Source organism: Colius striatus, unplaced genomic scaffold (assembly GCF_028858725.1).
Source record: "Colius striatus isolate bColStr4 unplaced genomic scaffold, bColStr4.1.hap1 scaffold_45, whole genome shotgun sequence".
Taxonomy (NCBI): Eukaryota; Metazoa; Chordata; class Aves; order Coliiformes; family Coliidae; genus Colius; species Colius striatus.
This window is the reverse complement of record NW_026908526.1, coordinates 508,466-527,601: the sequence shown is the minus strand read 5'-3', so window position 1 is coordinate 527,601 and position 19,136 is coordinate 508,466. Positions and strand designations below refer to the sequence as shown.

At 58.3% G+C, this 19,136-nt stretch overlaps 1 protein-coding gene across 1 annotated transcript in view; it reads right to left on the bottom strand.

Annotated features, from left to right (window-relative positions):
* Nucleotides 1-14,456, bottom strand: part of LOC133629440 (scavenger receptor cysteine-rich type 1 protein M130-like) — a 188,964-nt gene extending 174,508 nt beyond the window's left edge. Inside the window, exons 1-4 of the mRNA XM_062020072.1 lie at nt 14,438-14,456; nt 13,539-13,759; nt 13,046-13,412; nt 12,445-12,759 (exon numbers count right to left, since the gene is read on the bottom strand). Of these exons, the coding sequence (XP_061876056.1) occupies nt 12,445-12,759; nt 13,046-13,412; nt 13,539-13,759; nt 14,438-14,456 (922 nt within the window). The remainder of the gene's footprint in view (nt 1-12,444; nt 12,760-13,045; nt 13,413-13,538; nt 13,760-14,437) is intronic.
* Between the last annotated feature and the right edge of the window lie 4,680 nt (nt 14,457-19,136).

Below are 19,136 nucleotides of genomic sequence, written 5' to 3'. Positions count from 1 at the left end.
ACGGCACCCCCTGACAACAGAAAAAGGTCCCTTCCCTGCCAGAAGATTCTTTTAACCTCTCTCCCACTTCATTTCCTTCCTCTCTCTCCCCTTTGGGCTCCCTCCAGCTGTCCCTGGGTCTCCAGCTTTGAAACAGGCTGAAACCACCCCTGATGTTCCTTCCCTCAGCTGGGGTGGGACTCTTCCTTCAAGCAGCCACATTTCTCCCCTCAGAGGCAGAGTTGGCTCTAAGACCAGGAGGCAAAATAGACAAAATTTACATTTTGAGGCTCTGGACTTAGTTTATTCTGTCTTAGTTCCTCTCTTTCTCAGCCTCAATGCCACCTTAACTGGGTTTTGAATATCTGCAGTCAGGGCCTCCAGTTCATTGCTTTAACGAGTCCCTGGAGAAGCTTTGTCAGTAACAGCCCTCAGTGGGACCCATTAATGCTTCAAGGTACGTGGAGTTCTGCTTCTGACTTGGACTTCTTGAGACATTTCCTTGGTCTCCTTCATCATCTGATGTTCATGGACTCAGCTCCTCAGACACCATGGGGCTCATTAAAGTACAGAAAGCCCTAATGAGCTCTTTCATTTCACTTTCTTCAAGTGTTCACAACTTGTGCAGGTAATTGGAGTCATTTCATTGTGCAGTTAAAGAGGAAGATTTCCAAGTGCACTTAATAACAAATGGACTTAGGGAGTCCATAACCATAGAGTCAGATAGTGAGTCAGTGAGACATCAGGTCACAGAGTCACAGTCACAGAATTATGAATTCAATGTCTCACAGAGTCATAAATCAGTGAGCCAGCAAGTCACAGAGTGATAGAGTCAAAGTGTCAGAGTCATAGAATCAGGGTCATTGAGCCATGAAAGCAGTAACAGATTCACAGTGTCAGTCACAGATTCCTTGACTCAGAGTCAGTGAGTCACAGAATCACAGAGACAGTGACTCAGAGTCACCCCAACGTGGTGGAACTCTGTCATAATGGGAGCCCCTGACACTCTCTAACAATCCATTTCCATCTGCTGGTGGACTTCCTCCTCTCTGAGGTCCACCAGCCTTTGCAGACACTCTCTATTCCCATGTCTTCCTTACAAATAGCATATTGATTTCTTCCCAGCCAAGGCTTGGGCTGGCTCATTCCTGGTAGCCACCCCTCCCCTTTGGTCTCAGGGCTCCAAGCTGTCATGGTTTGACATAACAGCCTTACCTGGTAAGGGGGAAGGGGCTGTAAAGATGGCTCCTGTAAGAAGTTGCTCTCAACTCTCCCCAGCTCTGAGCCAGACCCACTGCTGGGGCTGAGCCGATTAGACGCCTCCATGGTCACTTTTTAAGAAGAAACTGGAAGAGGAGGTTTCTCCCTCCATCTTCCTCTATATTCTTCCTTCTTCTGCCCCATCTTCTTCTTCTGGCTGCTGGTGGTGCAAGGAGTAGGAACAGTGAGAGAAACAACCATGTGGATTCCAAGGTCAGTGATGGAAGAGAGGAGGTGTGCTGCAGCAGAGACTCCCCTGCATTCTATGGACAGAACTGGTGAAGCTGAGATTTATTTTCATTTCTTTAAAGACCCTACATCAGAGGTAGAGACTTGTTTTGATAATGACCTCAGACCAGGGGCAGCGATTCACCTCATTAAAGGCCCTGAGCCAGGGACAGTGACTACGGCCGGAGTGTTGCCACCACCGACAACACCACCAGGCCGCCCGCACGGGTAACTCAGCCCCCCCACTGAGGGGACACGGATCACCACACACTCAGCATTGATGATACTTTATTCCAACCCCTTGTTTACGCCATGTGCTCACATCTGCTACCACCAGCACCTCCTCTCACTCCACCCCATGCCCACCTCTTCTGTACCTTCCACCTCTCACGTTACAACCCGAGATCTTCCGGACGCCCACACACTAAACATCTCCCCCTCCCTATGCTCGATGACTCCAGTGTCCTGTGGCACGGGCTGATACATAACGTGTCTGCCCAGCACATGTGCCAGCTGAGCCAATTGCGGGAAGATATAAACAGGTGCTGGTCATGTTCCACTTCACTGTTCAATCTCGCCAACAGTTGAGTGACTCCATCTTGATCTGCGTCACGGCGAGCGCTCCAAGGAACACGTCAATCTGCAAGAGAGACTCAGTAGATGGTTATACTCATATCTTCTATGCCCCATGCTCTCCCCCTCCCTAAGGCGGTTGAGCAAAAAGCACAGCTGACAAACAAAGTTATTATACTTGTGCTAAAAGTAAAATCTCTAGCAGGTCTGTTGCAAAGTTGTGTGGCTGATACTACTCACATTACTAATCAAGTCTAAAATACAAACCATCCCCGGTCTCCGCACCAGACTCCATCTTCTAGCTCTCATTTCTGCCATTCCTCTGGGTACATCACTCATCTTCGGTGGTCAATGAGGCAGTTGACTTTTCTGGGTATCACCCGCCTCAGTGCCGCTCCCGGCGCCGGCGCCGCAGTCGGTATCACTCTCTCCTGCGTCTTCTCCGTTTCTCCTCACGTACCCAGTGGTACCCAGTCTAACATGGGGTCGCGCTTCCCCACTCTCCCCTGATCGTCCTGCACCGTACTCCCGTCCGACTCTGCCCGCTCGGCATTCCCTATCTGCACGGCATTCCCTGTCTGCTCGACATTCTCCGTCTCCTCTCCCAGATTCTCTACCTCCATGCTCGTCTCCTGATCTCTACGAACTCTCTCCTCTGTCCGTACTCTCCGTTCCTTCCCCCAGAGAGCTTCCTGCATTGATAACCGAAACTGTTTTTTCTCTGCTGTTTTTACCAGAACCTTTTTAATATTTCCCCACGCATCAAAAAACCGATCCATTCCCTCGGTCCCCTCTACGAAAGCCTGACACAGCTCCCTGTCCACCACCGTCCACTTCTGCACATTTAGTAATTCTATGGGTGTCCGTATCACACCCCACCCCTGCAACCACATGATGCAAGTGGCTGTGGGCATGTACTGAATCTGTTCAACCACCTCAGACGCCGTTGTCTTAAGTCCCTCAATCATTTGCTCCAACTGTGCCATGGCTGCGGACATCCTGCGTTCCGCCGATCACGTCGGGGTCACCATATGTTGCCGCCACAGCAACACCACCAGGCCGCCTGCACGGATCACTCATCCCCCCTGCTGAGGGGACAAGGATCACCACACACTCAGCATGGATGATACTTTATTCCAACACCTTGTTTACACCATGTGCTTATATCTGCTACCACCAGCACCTCCTCTCACTCCACCCTGTGCCCACCTCTGTACCTTCCACCACTCACGTTACAACCCAAGACATCTACCACATCCAGATGTGCTGTGATGTCATACAGCTTGCTGCAAAGCCCAGATGTGCTGTTGTGTTACACAGTCCTGTTGCAGTGCGCACAAGAGCTGTGATGTCACACAGCACTGTAGCAGTTCCTATCTGTGCTGTGATGTAACACAGGAATTCTGCAATGCCCACATGTGCTGTGATGTCACACAGCCCCATGGAAGTGCCCAGGTGGGCTGTCATGTCACAGAGCCCCATTAGAAAACCCAGATGTGATGTGATGACAAACATCCCTGTTGCACTTCCCAGATGTGCTGTGATGTCACACAACACTATTACAGTGCCGAAATGTTCCGTGATATCACAGAGCACTGCTGCAGTGCCTAGATATTCTGTTGTGTCACAGACTCCTACTGCAGTTCCCACATGTGCTGTGATGTCTCACAGCCCACATGCATTGCCCACATGTGCTGTAATGTCACACAGCACTGTTTCAGTGTCCAGTTGTGATGTGATGTTCTAGAGCACTGTTGCAGTGTCCAGATGAGCTGTTCTGTCACAAAGCACTTTTATAGTGCCCAGATGTGCTTTGCTGTCACAGAGACCTGCTACAATGCCCAAATGTGCCGGGATGTCACACAGTCCTGTTTCAGTGCCCAGATATGTTGTGATGTCACACAGTCCAACTGCAAAGCTACATATGCTGTGATGTCACATAGTCCTTTTGCATGTTCAAGATGTGATGTCACAAAGAACCGTGGAAGTGCTCAGAAGTGCTGTGATGTCACAGAGCATTAAGTAGCCAGTAGTGATGTGTTCTCACAGGAACTGTTGCGGTTGCCATATGAGCTGTGATGTCACAGAGAACTGTTGCAATGCCCAGATGTGCTGTGATGTCATCCAGCCCTGTTGCAATGCTCAAGTGTTGTGTTTTGTCACACAATGCTGTTGCAGGTACCAGATGTGATGCCACACAGCCCCATTGCATGGCCTAGTTGTGTTGTAATATCACTGACCATTAAGTGTCCAGTTGTGATGTGATGTCAAGAGTTGTGTCATTGCAGTTGCCGTATGAACTGTGATGTCACAGAGCACTGTAGCAGTGCCCAGATGTGCTGTGATGTCACAGACCACTTTAGGAGTGCCCAGAATTGCTGTGATGTGACACAATCCCATTGTAGTTCCCAGATGTTCTAGATGTCATAGAGCACTGTTACAGTGCTCTGTGACATCACAGCACATCTAGGTGCTGAAACAGTTCTCTGTGACATCACAGCTCATATGGCCACTGAAACCGTGCTCTGTGACATCACAGAACATTTGGCAACTGCAACAGTTCTCTGTGACATCAGAACCCGTCTCGGAACTGCATCTGGTTTGTGTGACATCAGAGCACACCTGGGCACTGTAACAGTTCTCTGTGACATCACAGTACATCTGGGAACTGCAATGACAGAACTCTTGACATCACATCACATCTGGCTTTTGTAACAGGGCTCTGTGACAGCACAGCCCACTGAGCGCTTCAATGGGGCTGTGTGATATCACAGCATATGTGGGCATTGCAGCCCCATTGCAGTGCCCAGATGTGCTGTGATGTCACACTGCCAGGTTGCAGATCCCAGAGGTGCTGTGATACCACAGAGCCTTGTTTCAGTGCCCAGATGTTATGTGACGTTACAGAGCACTGCTACAGTGTCCAGACATCTGTGATGTCACACAGCACTGTTGCAGTGTCCAGATGTGCTGTGATGTCACAGGAAACCGTTGCAGTGCCCACGTGTGCTGGGATGTCATCGAGTACTGATGCAGTGCTCAGATGTGCTATGATGTCACATAGCCCGGATGCAGTTCTCTCATGTACAATAACGTGACAGAGCACTGTTGCAGTGCCCAGATCAGCTGTGAAGTCACAGAGCACTGTTGCAGTGCCCAGAAGAGCTGATCTGTCCCAGAGTTCAGCTGCAAAGCGCAAATGTGCTGGGAGGTCACGCAGGCCTGTTATAGTGCCCAGATTTGCTGTGATGTCATAGAGCTCTGATGCAGTGTCTAGACGTGCTATTTATCAGAGCAGTGATTGAGAGCCCAGATTTGCAGTAATTTCACAGAGCACTGGAGCAGTGCCCTGATTTGCTGTGATTTGACACAAGCCCCCCTGCAATGTCCACATGTACTGCTATGTCACACAGCCTTGTTGCATAGCCAGGATGACCTGTGAGGTCACAGTGTCCCCTTGCAATGCTCAGATGTACTGTGATGTCACAGAGAACTATTGCAGTGCTCAAATGTGTTTTGAATTCACACAGCCCTGTTGCAGTGCCCAGGTGTGCTGTGAGGTCAGACAGGTATGTTGCAGATCCCAGAGGTGCTGAGGTATCACAGAGCCTCGTTTAAAATTGCCCAGATGTTATGTGATATTACAGAGCACTGCTACAGCGTTGAGACATCCTGTGATGTCACAGAGCACTATTGCAGGGTCCACATGTGCTGTGATGTCATACAGCTTGCTGCAAAGCCCAGACGTGCTGTTGTGTTCCACAGCCCCGTTGCAGTGCGCACAAGAGCTGTGATGTCACAGAGCACTGTAGCAGTTCCCATCTGTGCTGTGATGTGACACAGGACTTCTGCAATGCCCACATATGCTGTGATGTCACACAGCCCCATGGAAGTGCCCAGGTGGACTGTGATGTCACAGAGCCTCGTTACAAAACCCAGATGTGATGTGATGACAAACATCCCTGTTGCTGCACCCAGATGTCCTGTGATGTCACAGAGCACACTTTCAGTGGCCATATCAGCTGTGATGTCACAGACCACTGTTGCAGTGCCCAGATGTGCTGTAATGTCACAGGTTCCCACACTGACTGTGATGTCACTCAGCAGCACTGCAAACCCCAGATATTCTGTGATGTAATAGACCACAGCTTCACTGCCCAGATGTGCTGTGATGTCTAACAGTCTGGATACAGTTTCCAGAATAGCTGTGATGTCACAGAGCACAGGTTCAGTGGCCATGTGAGCTGTAATGTCACAGAAGACTGTTGCAGTAACTAGAAGTGCTGTGATTGTCACAGAACAATGCAACATCACAACACATCTGGGAACTGCAACAGGGATGTTTGACATCTGTCCTGGTTTAGCAAGGAGCAGCTTTTGGCTTGGTAACAGGGGGAGCGGGTTGCAGTGAAGACGCTCCCCCGGCTCCTAGGTTCAGACCCACCTCCGGCCCGGCTGGGCCAATCTGGCGCCTCTGCCAGCACTATTTAGGGGACGGGAATTTGAAATGCGAGTCAGGAGGTGGAGAGTGATACAAGATGGAGGCCACCACGCGGACCCTTCAGCCAGAGAAGGAGGAAGGAAGGAGAAGCAGTAGACCGGAGACCCTTCTGCAAGCTGTGGCGAGAATACAAGCTGTGCCCCTGAAACCTATGGAGATTCGTGGCAAGACTGAGAGCCACCAACAGCTCCGTGTGAGTGAGCCCGGACGGGCGGGGGACTGTGTGGGGAGATGGCCATGGCCCAGGCCGTGCTGGAGAGCCTGCACGCCGCAGAGCAGCCCCACACGAGAGGCAGAGACGAGCTGCAGCCTTTGGAGTCAGTGGGCATCGGAGCAGCCCGTGCAGGGCTGCCATGCGTGTGAGTTACCCCACGGACTCGCAGGGAGGACTGGTGTGGAGTTCACCCGTCCTGAGGAGGGACAAACGGCAGAAGCTCTCGGAAACCGACTAACTGAACCCCCCACTGCCTGCCCCCCCGAACCGTTCGGGGGGGGCAAGGTAAAAACACCGGGATCAGGGCTCTGAGCCCGGGAAGAGGGGAGGGGTGGCAAGAAGGTGTTCTTAAAAAGGCTGGTTGGACTCTTCATTGATGTATTACTCTGGGTTGTTTCATTTTGGTTATGTTTTGGTTGATTTTGCATTAAATTATTTTCTGTTTTCTTCCCCAAACCGAGTGGCCTGGTCTGTTTTGTCCTGAACCTTAAGCGGCAATTAAGCCCTCCCTGCCCTCGAGCAATCCTCAGCCTCTTCGGTACTCGAGGCTAATCGTGGCCTTTGTTCCCTGATGGGCCTAAACCAGGACAACATCACATCACATCTGGGTTTTGTAACGGGACTCTGTGACATCAAAGACCACCTGGGCGCTTCCATGGGGCTGTGTGACATCACAGCTCATGTGGGCATTGCAGAAGTCTTGTGACACATCACAGCACATCTGAGAACTGCTACTGCGCTCTTTGCTATCACAGCTCATGTTCGCACTGCAACGAGGCTGTGTAACACAACAGCACATCTGGGCTTTGCAGCAGGGCTCTGTGACATCCCAGCACATGTGGGCACTGCAACTGTTTCCTGTGACATCACAGTACATCAGAGCTCTGTAAAAAAGAAATGTGTGACATCCGAGCACATTTGGGCTTTGCCGTGGCACTCTGTGACACCACAGCACTTCTCAGCACTGCCACAGTTCTCTGGGACCTCACAACATATCAGAGAACTGTTGTGTGACATCACAACACACATCAGACTCAATGGTCTTAAAGGTCTTTTCCAGCTGCAATGATTCCATAGGTCTATGAGCTGTTGCACAGCCGTGGAGCTGAGGTGCTGAGGGACAGGGGTTGGTGATGGGCTCGGCAGGCCGAGGCTGGTGATTGGACTTAATGATCTCAAAGATCTTTTCCAACCCAAAGGATTCTTTGATTCAATGATTCTATGTCAGGATGGAAATGTCTGTGTCAGCAGGAATCTTCCCCAGGGACCAGAGGCCCTTGCAGACCCTGAGCCCGCTGTCCCCAAGACGTGCCCCTTCCCCACTGTCACGTCTTTGTGCTCTGATCCCCCCCAGTCAGCCTCGGGGACAGCCCTTGACCCTTGGGCAGCCCGGCACCAGCTCTGGCCCAAACCCCCAAGGGATTTTAATCAGAACGAAGAGGAGGCACAGCCTGAACACAGGACACTGAAGGCAGAGGAAATGGCTGGCAAGGGCCGAGGGCTCCCTGGAGCTCAGGGCTCTCCCAGCCGCACAGCTCCCTCCTCCCTCCCAGCTGCTCCCAGCCCCGCGGCAGTGACGGGCTCTCCTGGCCCGGGGATGGGCCACCCTTGTGCCCTGAGCTGCGGTGTCACGGCCTCGCTGTCCTCAGGGGGATGTGCCAGGGACACCTCTTGGGCATCGTCGTAGCTCCAGCTCTCTGGGCACAGGCACTGGGCATCTCCCTCAGCTCCAGGGGCCCCGGCACTGCTCTGGGAGCACAGCTTTGTCTCTGCAAAGCAGCAAGGCAGGCTGTAGCACATTTGGACATCTCCTTCCTTCCTTCTCCTCACCACTTCAGAGATGCTGAGCCCCCCTCCACCCGCCCTGTCCCTCATTCTCATCCCCATCCCCTCACCTCCAGGTGCGTCCCTGGGCCCTGCTCCCTCCTCCGCTGCCCTGGGCACTTCCCAGCCTCTGTGCCCAAACACAAGGTCCTCCCCAGGGTCAGAAACCTCCCTGGCATCATCATAGCCATCTGCTGGGCCACCTTTGGGCAGGACAGGGACATCTGGAAGCAGAAAGGAGCCGAGGTTGTTGAGAAGATGCATCGTGCAGAGAAGAGGACGGGAGGAAGCACAGGGACACGGGGCTCAGACACTGGTGGCTACAGCGGCACAGGAGATCCCCATCTGCTCCCCAACTCTGATGGTGGCACTCAGGGGCACCACTGTCCATCCCGAGTCTGCAGGGATGAGACATCAACCCCTTCCTGCCCCCCATTACCTCGTGCTGACCCCAGACCATCTTCCTCCTCGCTGTCCATGTGATGGAGCTGCAGTTTGGTCAGGGACCCCTCCAAATAGGAGCCTGGAGAGGGGACCCACAAAGCCAGGGCTGAGTGGGGAGGAGGGCCCAGGACTGACCCTCTGCCCTGGGACAAACCCAGCAGGGGTGGGCAGAGCTGATGGGGAGGAAGCTTCTGTCCTGGGCCAGGACGTCTCTGTTCTCCCCACATTGCTGCAGGGACCTTGGGCCTGGGGGCTGCAGGGAGTCAGCTGCAGGTGGGGACCAGGGGACAGAGTGCCCAGGGATGGACCCAGACCCACCTGATGGGCTGAATCTCGCCTGCTCCTCCCACACAGGGCTATAACCGATCTCCTGGTACACGGCCTCAGGGAAGGGCTCCAGGGCTGTCTGGGAGCCTGTGGATAGAGGCCGCTCTGGCTCACGGACAGGCAGCTCCCACCTTCCCTCCTCTCTGCAGCTGCCCCTCTCTGCCCCATGGATCCACAGCACAGCCCCTGCACTGCCACGGGGAGCTGAGGGCTGGGCAGAGGAGCAGCCTGGGGCCTGACACCACGGGGATGGACCCTGCTGCCCTGCATTCCTCCTGTGCCCATCTGCCCCAGCCCAGCTCTGGCCACTTCTGGCCCCATCCCCAACTCCCCCGTGTCAGGACTCTCTTCCCCTGGCTGCTGCTGGCCCATCATCAGGCAGTCAGTGGCACAGCAGCAGCACACGCCTGTGCCCCCAGCTCTGCCTGTGCTGACACACACACCCCACAGCGCCCTGGCCCTGCCAAGAGGCACCTTCCCGTGGCAGCGTGGGGCAGGACCCACCTCTGCGCTCAGTCCTGGCGCTGAGCACTCTCCAGGCCAGGAGGGCCAGCAGCAGGCAGACAAGGGCTCCCAGGATCATGCACATGATGACGGGCAACGAGACGCTTCTGCTGCTGGTCGGGCGGCCCCGAGTGGGATCTGCACAGGCAGCGACACACAGAGGGAAGCACCAGGCCAAGGAGCAGTGGGGGGCTGGAGCACCCAGACCTGACCTCCATCATACCGTGGGCAACTCACAGCCCTCCCCACCCCGGGCACCCATAACCCGCTGCCTCCTCTTGGGAGTTTCACCCCCAGTGAGGATCCCCTTCCCTCTGGCTGGGTCACAGCCCTGCCCCGAGGAGACTCGTTGCTGATGGGAAGGACACGTCACCTGCTCGAGGGGTCGGTGCTGCTGTCCTGGGCACAGCTGCAGAGGAGGAGAAGGAGAGATGAGCTGAGAGGGGGGTACGTGGGTACCAGGAGCCTCCACCCTTACCTGGCCTGTGTGTGCAGACACCCCTGGCACAGCCCCCCTGAACCACCCCTTCCACAGGGCTGCTCAGGGGGCTGCGACAGAGCCCAGGGCCCTGCTCTGGGCCTTGGCCAGGGCAGCACCAGCAGCCTGGGAGTTCAGAGACTCATTGGATAGTGGGGGTTGGAATGGATTTCCAGAGCTCATCCAGCTCACATCCTGCTACAGCAGGTTCCCCTCGCTCAGGGGGCAGAGGAACGTGACCAGGTGGGCTTGGAGAAGGAGCCTCCACACCCTCCTTGGGCAGCCTGGGCCAGGGTTCCCTCACATTAATAGTGTAAGAGCTTCTCTTTGTGTTTTAGTGGAGCTTTTTGTTTTGCAGCTTTTGTCCATTACCCCTTGTCCTGTGACTGGACATTGCAGAAAAAATGTCACCCCATCCCCCTGACACCCACCCTTTAGGTACTTGTCAGTGTTAATGAGATCTCCCCGAAGCCTCCTGCAGACTAAACAGCCCCAGGCCCCACAGCCTTTCCTCATAAGGAAGATATTCCAGTCCCCAGATCATCTTGCTGGCCCTGCACTGGCCTCTCTCCAGCAGCTCCCTGTCCCTCTGCAGCTGGGGTGCCCAGAACTGGACATAGGACTCCAGATGACGCCCCACCAGATATGGCAGAGCAGAGGGGGAGTAGAATCTCTCTCGACCTGCTGCCCACCCTCTTCCTGATGCCCTCAGGATACCATTGGCCTTCTTGCCCACGAGGGCATGTTGCTGGCTCATGTTCAGTTTATCAACCAGGACTCCAAGGTCCAGAAGTGCCCCTGGGGCTGCAGAGCCTGGCCGGGCAGCAGCTGGAGGACATCCAGCCCCACAGAAGCTGCTGCCCACATGGGACCAGGCTGCCATGCTCTGCAGGAACAGCCTCGCTCTCCAGAGCTCTGAGGGCAGGATGGGACCTGTCCCAGCTCCATGCAGTGCCCCGGGCAGAGCTGCAGCCCCTGCACTCACCCGCGCAGCGCACGGCCGCATCCTCCTTGTGCCGGCAGAGCCCGCGGTCCCCGGGCCAGGCCCAGCAGTGCTGCAGAGCCGCCTCTGTGCCCTGACACTCCACCTGCTCCAGCCAGATGGGGCCCGTGCCCTCCCCAAAGGCAGCCTCAGGCAGGGCGGCCATGGCGGGCCCACAGCCCAGCTGCCTGCAGGCCACCTCGGCATCCTGCACGTCCCACGCGTCGTCGCACACCGTCCCCCAGGAGCCGCGGTGCCACAGCTCCACCCGGCCCGAGCAGTCGTCCTCTCCTCCCACGGCGCGGATCCTCTCCCTGTCTGCAGGAGGCACAGAGCTGCTGGGGCAGCAGGACGGTGGGCACAGCCCTGCCAGGCCAGAGGGGCAGCAGAGGAGCAGCTCCCTACCTGTGCAGCTCGTGGCGTTGGGGCACGCAGAGCCCGGGGTTGGGGTCATTTTGGGCCGTGTCCCTGCAGAAGGAGATCAGAGAATCATGGAGTCATGGAATCATTTGGGTAGGAAAAGCCCCTGAGGCTGCTGGAGTCCCAGTCCTCCCCTTACCCTGCCCATCCCACCACTGACACACAGCCCTCAGCATCTCAGCTTTGGGATCCCTCCAGAGATGAGGACTCCCCCACCTCCCTGGGCAGCCTGGTACAGGGGCTGACAAGCCTCTCAGGGAAAAAGTTCTGCCTCAGCTCCAATCTCAACCTCCCCTGGGGCAACTTGAGTCTTTTTCCTCTTGTCCTGTCACTCATTACTGGAGAGAAGAGACCGACCCTAACATCACTCCATCTCCTGGCAGGGTTTTGCACAGACTACTCCTGTCTCATCTCAGCCTCCTCTTATCCAGGCTCAACTCCCTGATTCCCTCAGCCCCTCCCCAGCACCCTTGTGCTCCAGCTCCCTTCCGTGCTCCTCTGCCCGGCTCTGGCCACGCTGCAGCCCCTCAGTGTCCCTCTGGCAGTGAGTGAGGGGCCCAACACTGAACACATCCCTCGAGCTGCAGCCTCACCAGAGCCCAGCACAGGGGACAATCCCTGCCCTGCTCCTGCTGCCACCCCAGTGCTGATCCCAGCCAGCAGGGAGGAATTGCTGGGTGGATGCTGGTGCCCGTGCAGCTCAGAATTACCACGGCAGGTGATGTGGGTCACATCTCGCAGCTCGTCGCACGACCGCGGGTTCCAGGGATCGGAGGGACACAGCCAGAAGGAGCCGTGTCTCTCCTCACACTCCACACGGTCCAGCCAGGCGGGGCCAGACACTCTGCCCCGTGGCCCTTGTGTATCCAGAGTCCCTTCCTTCCCGCAGCCCAGCTCCTCGCACGCCAGTGACACCGTTTTGGGGGTCATGGAGTTGGAGCAAACGCTGCCCCACGTCCCGTTGTAGAAAACCTGCAGGCGGCCGGAGCAGCCGTCGCTGTTCTCCAGCCTCAGGGCCGTGAACTCTGGGAGGAAAGGCCCCAGAGGGGAAGGGGCTGGTCTGGGGCTCTGGGAGCAGGGACAGCCCAGCTCCCCCCAGCCCCTCAGCCGGGCAAAGTGCCCCTTTGCAGCCACGGGCACAGACACGTCTGTGATGGACACACGGCCCTGCCCTGGGCCATGGCGGAGCAGCACAGGGAGCCCGGGGCACGGAGGGGACCCTGCGTGGCCGTCCCTGGGCTGGGCTGGGGCGGGAGCTCAGAGGCAGCCAGGAACAGTTTGTGCCCTGGGCCCTGGGCTCCCGCCACACACCTGAGCAGACGGCACCGGCGTCCTCTTTGTGCCCGCAGTCGTGCCGCCCCCAGGGCCCGGCCGGGCAGTCCCAGAGAGCGGCTTCGGCCCCGGAGCAGTTGACACCATCCAGCCAGATGTGCCCGGAGCCCTCCCCAAAGGCGGCAGAGCCCGGCGCCTCCACGGCCTCTCCGCAGCCCAGCTGCCGGCACACGACGGCGGCATCGGGCAGGTCCCAGCCGTCGTCGCAGACGCTGCCCCAGCTGCCCTGGGAGTAGATCTCCACTCTCCCGGCGCAGCGCCCGGGCCCGTTCGCCAGCCGCACGTGCCGGCTCCCTGCGGCGGGGACGGAGCACAGATGGCGGCGGGGGCCGGCTGCCCACCCACCCTGTGCCCCAGGGGGCCTGTGGGGACACTCACCCTGGCAAACCACCCCCACGTCCTCCACGACCCCCGCTGCCGGCCAGGAGACGTTGCAGAGGCTCAGCTGGGCCTCGTGCCCCTGGCACTGCACCCCTCGCAGCCCCACGGGGCCCGTCCCTCGCTCGGCCTTGGGCGGGTTGTAGGCCATCTCTGCCTCTCCGCACCGCAGCTGCCGACACGCCACACGGGCCTCTGCCACGTCCCACTGCTCAGACAGGACTCTGCCCCACGTCCCGTGCTGGAAGATCTCCACTCGCCCGGCGCACCGGCTCCCTCCCCCCACCAGCCGCAGGGACCCGGAGCCAGCGGGGCCTGGGGAGTCGTGGAATCACCAATCATGGACTCACACAACCCTTTGGGCTGACGGGAAAAGCCCCTGAAGCTGCTGCAGCCCCAGCCCTGCCCTCACCCTGCCCAGTCCAGCACTGACCCACGGCCCTCAGCACCTCAGCCCCACGGCTTTGGGATCCCTTCAGGGCTGGGCACTGCCCCAACTCCCTGGGCAGCCTAGCACAGGGGCTCACACCCCTCTCATAGAAAAAGTTCTGCCCCAGCTCCAACCTAACTAATGAATGACAAGACAGGAGAAAACAGGCTCAGGCTTCCCTAGAGCAGGTTGAGATTGGAGCTGAGGTGCTGGGTCAGTGGTGGGTTTGGCAGGGTGAGGGCAGGGCTGGGACTGAAGCAGCTTCAAGGCCTTTTCCAACCTAAACCATTGGTTCTCTGCTGGAGATGGGCCCTGGCAGCCAGTGTCCCTGGCAGGGAGCAGAGCTGAGGAGTCTGCCCCAGCAGAAAGGACAGCTTTGGGGCTGGTGCTCACCAGAAGCCCCAGCCTGGCTCTGTGCCTCACCCCCTGCTCTGCTGCTGCTGCTGGGGGCAGCCAGGCAGCCCCGTGGGGCTGAGATCATGCCTGGGGCTATTTCTGTGTTGCTGGGACAGGGCTGTCTGCAGCCAGAGGGGTGGGATGAGCCCCACAGCCCTGTCCCGCACCCAGCGCCCTGGGGAACATCAGAGGAGCCTGAGCCTGGAGGTGGCCCTTGGGGCTGCCCTGGGGGGCAGGGACAACATCTCTCTGCAGCCCTCAGGGCTTCTGCAGGGGGAAATGCAGCCTGGGCCTGCCCCAGGTCCCCTGCCTTGGGCTGCTGTCATGCCAGGAGACAAAGGAGCGAATCCAGGGTTTGCCAGCCCTCACCTGAGCAGACGACAGCAGCAGCATCCTCATGGGAGCACGGGGAGGCCCCCAGCACGGTCACTGGGCACTGTCCCAGGTGGGCTTCAGTCCCACTGCAGCGGAACGAGTCTCTCCAGACGGGGCCCGTTCCTCTCCCAAAACTCCCTCCTCTGGGAAGGGACACGGCAAAGCCACAGCCCAGGCGGCCACAGAGGACGTGGGCGTCGGAGAGGTGCCAGCGGGAGGCACAGAGGCTGCCCCAGGTCCCCTGCACGTGCAGCTCCACCCTCCCCTCGCACGCCGTGCTGCCGTTCACCAGCCTGAACCCTGCAAGCACAGAGACAGAGAACAATGGAAGGGGATGGACTTGTGCTCTGGCTCCTTCAGGAGCTGGGGAGAGGTCAAATGGAGGAGAACTGCCATCCTCCTCTTCCATCTCTTCCTGCATCATTGTGGGGATGCAAACCCCACATCAGCCCCTCTGTCCTCAGGCCCAGCACGGTCCCTGCCCCGCTGCCCTGTCCCCAGCACATCCCTGGTGTTTTACACCCCAGTGAGAGTCCTTACGTGTGCAGTTGAGCCAAGTAGCAGCTCTGGGGGTGCAGAGCTGGTCCCTGGGGGGGGCCCTGGGGCAGAACACAAGGGAAGATTCATTCCCTGCACACTGCAGCTCTCTGTCCCACATGGCACCGGTGCTGGGTCCATCACGAGCTGCCCCTTGGATGTTCAGGGCTGCCCCACACTGCAGCTCCCTGCAGACCACAGCAGCAGCTCTGGCACCAAAGGCTGAGGCACAGACACTTTTCCACTTCTCCCCATCATGGATCTCCACGTGTCCTGAGCAGTCGTTGTCCCCTCCGACCAGCCGGACAAACCCTAGAGCAGACAAATCCCCTGTGAGTTCCCAGAGCCTGCTGGCAGTTACCTGCCCTCATCCCATCTCATCTCCAAGGAGGCCACAAAGTGCCCCACAAGCCCCCCAGGAGCTCCCAGTGGGTGCTGATGGCACAAACACACCAGGAGCAGCCCTGGGCTGCAGCAGCTCCCAGGGTAAGGACGGGCACTGAGGACAGTGCAAGTGCTGGCAAAGCTCCTGTGGCACAGGGCAGCTGGGGCTGGGGTAGGCAGGAAAGGTGCAGCAACAGGTCACCCCAACTGCATGGGGTGTGTCCCTGTGGGCTGCAGCTCAGGGGTCACCCTGGCAGAGGAATAAGGTACCAATAAAGTCCCTTGTTATCTCCTGCCATTCCCCAGGGCTGTGGGTGGCTGCATGAGACAATGTGGGTGCCTCTGGCATGGTGGCAGCTGGTCCGTGGCCATGCCAGAGTGGTCCTGGCTTAGTGGGAGGAGGAAGATGGGAACTGAGACACAATGGGGCAGGGAGGAGGTAGGCCAGGCACCTACTGAGAGTGGGCTGAGCAACCTCAGGGTCCAGGTTTGTGGTGAGAACCCGGGCTGGGTTCCTATTGCCCGTTGTCGGAACTGGAGACACCAGCAACACCAGCTGCAGCATGGCAATGTGACCAGCCAGCCTGGACCCTGCTCTCACACACACTCATTGCTCCTGGAGGGCACAGCCAGGTCTCTTTCTGGCCCCTTACCTGAACAGCTCACTCCAGCATCCCAGCTGTGACCACAGTTGTTCTCACCCCATCCGCTGTGTGTACAGTTTAATAGGGCAGACTCGGAGCCACGACACAAAACATAATCCAACCAAATGGGGCCAGATCCTGGCCCAAAATGTGCATTCCCAAAAGCTCGAAGAGCAGACCCACATCCCAGCTGTTTGCAAACCACTGCAGCAGCTTTCAAGTCCCAGATGACACCACACACAGTCCCCCACTGTCCCTCGTGTTCCACCTCCACTCTCCCAGCGCAGCGGCTGCCGCCATCCACCAGCCTCAACTCTGCAGCCCCTGAAACGCCAACACGGGGCTGGTCAGGAGAGCACTGAGCTCCAGATTACAGCTCTGGGGTCCCCCCTGCCTAGCCAGAGGTAAAAGCACCTGAGGGACAGCCCTCCCCATCCTGGGCTGTCCCTGGGGCAGTCTGGGGGTCCCTTTTCTCCCCAGCTCTGCAAAGGGCTGAGGCTGCCCAGCAGCAGATCTGCTGTACCATTCACAGCCCCACAGCCTGCAGCACATCCCCACTAATTCAAACCCCCCTTTCCCATGCCCCCTCTCTCCTCCCCAGCACAGCAACCTCTGTATGGCCCCGTGCCCCAGCCCCACACCTCCCTCTCCCACCCACACAGGCACAGCATCGACTCCCTTGAGCACCTTCTGCCCCTCGTCCCAGCGGCACCCGTGAAGAAACCGAATTGCCAGAGGTATCCCGATGAGCACGCTGGTGCCCACTGGCCCTGGCTGTGGGACAAGGGAGCCAGCACTTACCCCTGCACAGCTGCAGCCCGAGGAGCAGCCACAGCACCTGAGGCCACAGGAGTCCCTCCGTGCCCATCCTGAGCCTCCTGCCCCGCGGGCACAGCCCTGCTGCTCCCCACTCCCCGGCACGGCTCCCACACCCTCGTGGGGCTGCTGCTGATGGGAGGGTGAGATCTCTGAGAGATGCCAACGCAGCTGCAGGAGCCAATCCAAGCAGCAGCACCTTTTGAGATGTGATCAGGAGCTCTCTCCCCTCTGACACAGCTCAGCCCACCAATGAGCTTCTCCAGTGCCCTTCATGCCCATATATGAGGGACACCACGGTCCCAATGCGGGTGCCACGGCTGCTGCCATGGGGCAGAGTTATGGGCCGAGGCAGGCGCAGAGGGGAAATGGGTCTCCAGGCCCTCGACTGGGAGCACTGGGAGCACTGGGAGCACTGAGCATCCCCAGGGCTACACTCATCAGAGAACCGACAAGGGCAGTGTCCAGCAGCCCCCGAGCTGTGGGGCTGCACTGGCTCTGTGTTGGGGTGGAAAGGGAACAGCCCCTGCCCTGCTGCAGCCCCTGTGGGACAGCCCTGGGCTGGGGGCAGAGCTGCAGCCCCGGCCTGCAGGAGCATCCCTCCTGGAGAGCCTCAGGACAGGGCCCCGGCAGGAGCCGCGCTGGGACACGTCCCCAGCCCGGCAGCAGGAGAGGCCCCAGCGTGTCCCCAACCGTCCCCGTGTCCCCCAGGGGCCGTTGTTCCCTGCAGGCAGATGCATCGGGAGCTGCAGCTGCAGCTGCACAAACCGCAGCCCCCGCGGCCTCGCAGCACTCGCTGCGCTTCCCCCACAGCACCCGGCCAGGAAGCCTGAGGTTTCCTCCTGGCACCCAGCCCAGGCACAGCCCCGCGGGGCCCCGACACATCCCCAGCCCCACTGCTCCTGCCGGGGCTGCTCCTTCGGCCTCGCAGAGATGCCAATCGCAGCTCCTGGCCCCTGGGACGGCCTCGCTGCACACGGATGCTCCACACTGAGCCCCACGGCCATGGGGGGCACTGCAGGGATGTCACCTCACACCCACATACAGGCACCCCTGACATGTTGTTCCCACTTTCTCACTCCCTTCTGCTACAGCAGCTTCTTCCCCTTCTCCAGTCCGTCCATCACAGAGGCCTTACCTCCATCACTCACTGGCCAGGCTTTGGGCAGCAGCGGGTCCAGCCCAGAGCTGACTGGCCCTGGCCCTGGCAGGTACAGGGGAAGCTCTGGAAACACCTCCTGCTCAACAACAACCTGCAGCTGCTCAACAACTTGGGCAACTTCATCAACAGGTTGCGTGCCAGGCTGGCAGGGGGCTGCTCCTCGTGCCCAGGCTGTGCTCTCCTCACACTCTGCTCCCCCCGTTTCACAGAGCGAGCGTGTTTGTGTGTAAGTTCTTTGGTAGCATCATCCCTGACACGATCTAGACCCCAGATGACAAGAGGGTCTTGGTCCGTGTCACCCTTGAACTGCACCAGTGCCACCAGCTGCTGGAAAAAGCCCAGTAGATACCCAAAAATCTTGAGGCTGGTCACAAGAGCTGGGGGAGGAATGGTGATCCCCCAGAGTGCTGATCAATGGCACAGAGTCCAGTTGGAGGCCTGTGGCCAGTGGAGTTCCACAGGGGTGGGTTCTGGGGCCAGTCTTGTTCAACATCTTCATCAACCACCTGGATGAGGGGACAGAGGGACCCTCAGCAAGTTCCCCGCTGGCACCAAACTGGGAGCACTGGCTGATTCCCCAGAGGCTGTGCTGCCATTCAGCAGGATCTCAATCAGCTGGAGAGTTGGGCAGAGAGGAACCTCCTGAGGTTCAACAGGGACAAGGGCAGAGTCCTGCAGCTGGGGAGGAACAACCCCCTGCACCAGGACAGGCTGGGGATGACCTGCTGGAGAGGGAGCCCTGGCCCAGGCTGTGCAGGGAGGGTGTGGAGGCTCCTTCCTTGGAGCTCTTCAAGACCCACCTGGACACTGTTCCCGTGTGACCTGATCTAGGTGGGACCTGCTTCTGCAGGGGAGTTGGGCTGGATGATCTCTACAGGTCCCTTCCAACCCCACCATGCCGTGATTCTCTGATACTCATTGAATTACAGACGGTCTCATTAGCTACAA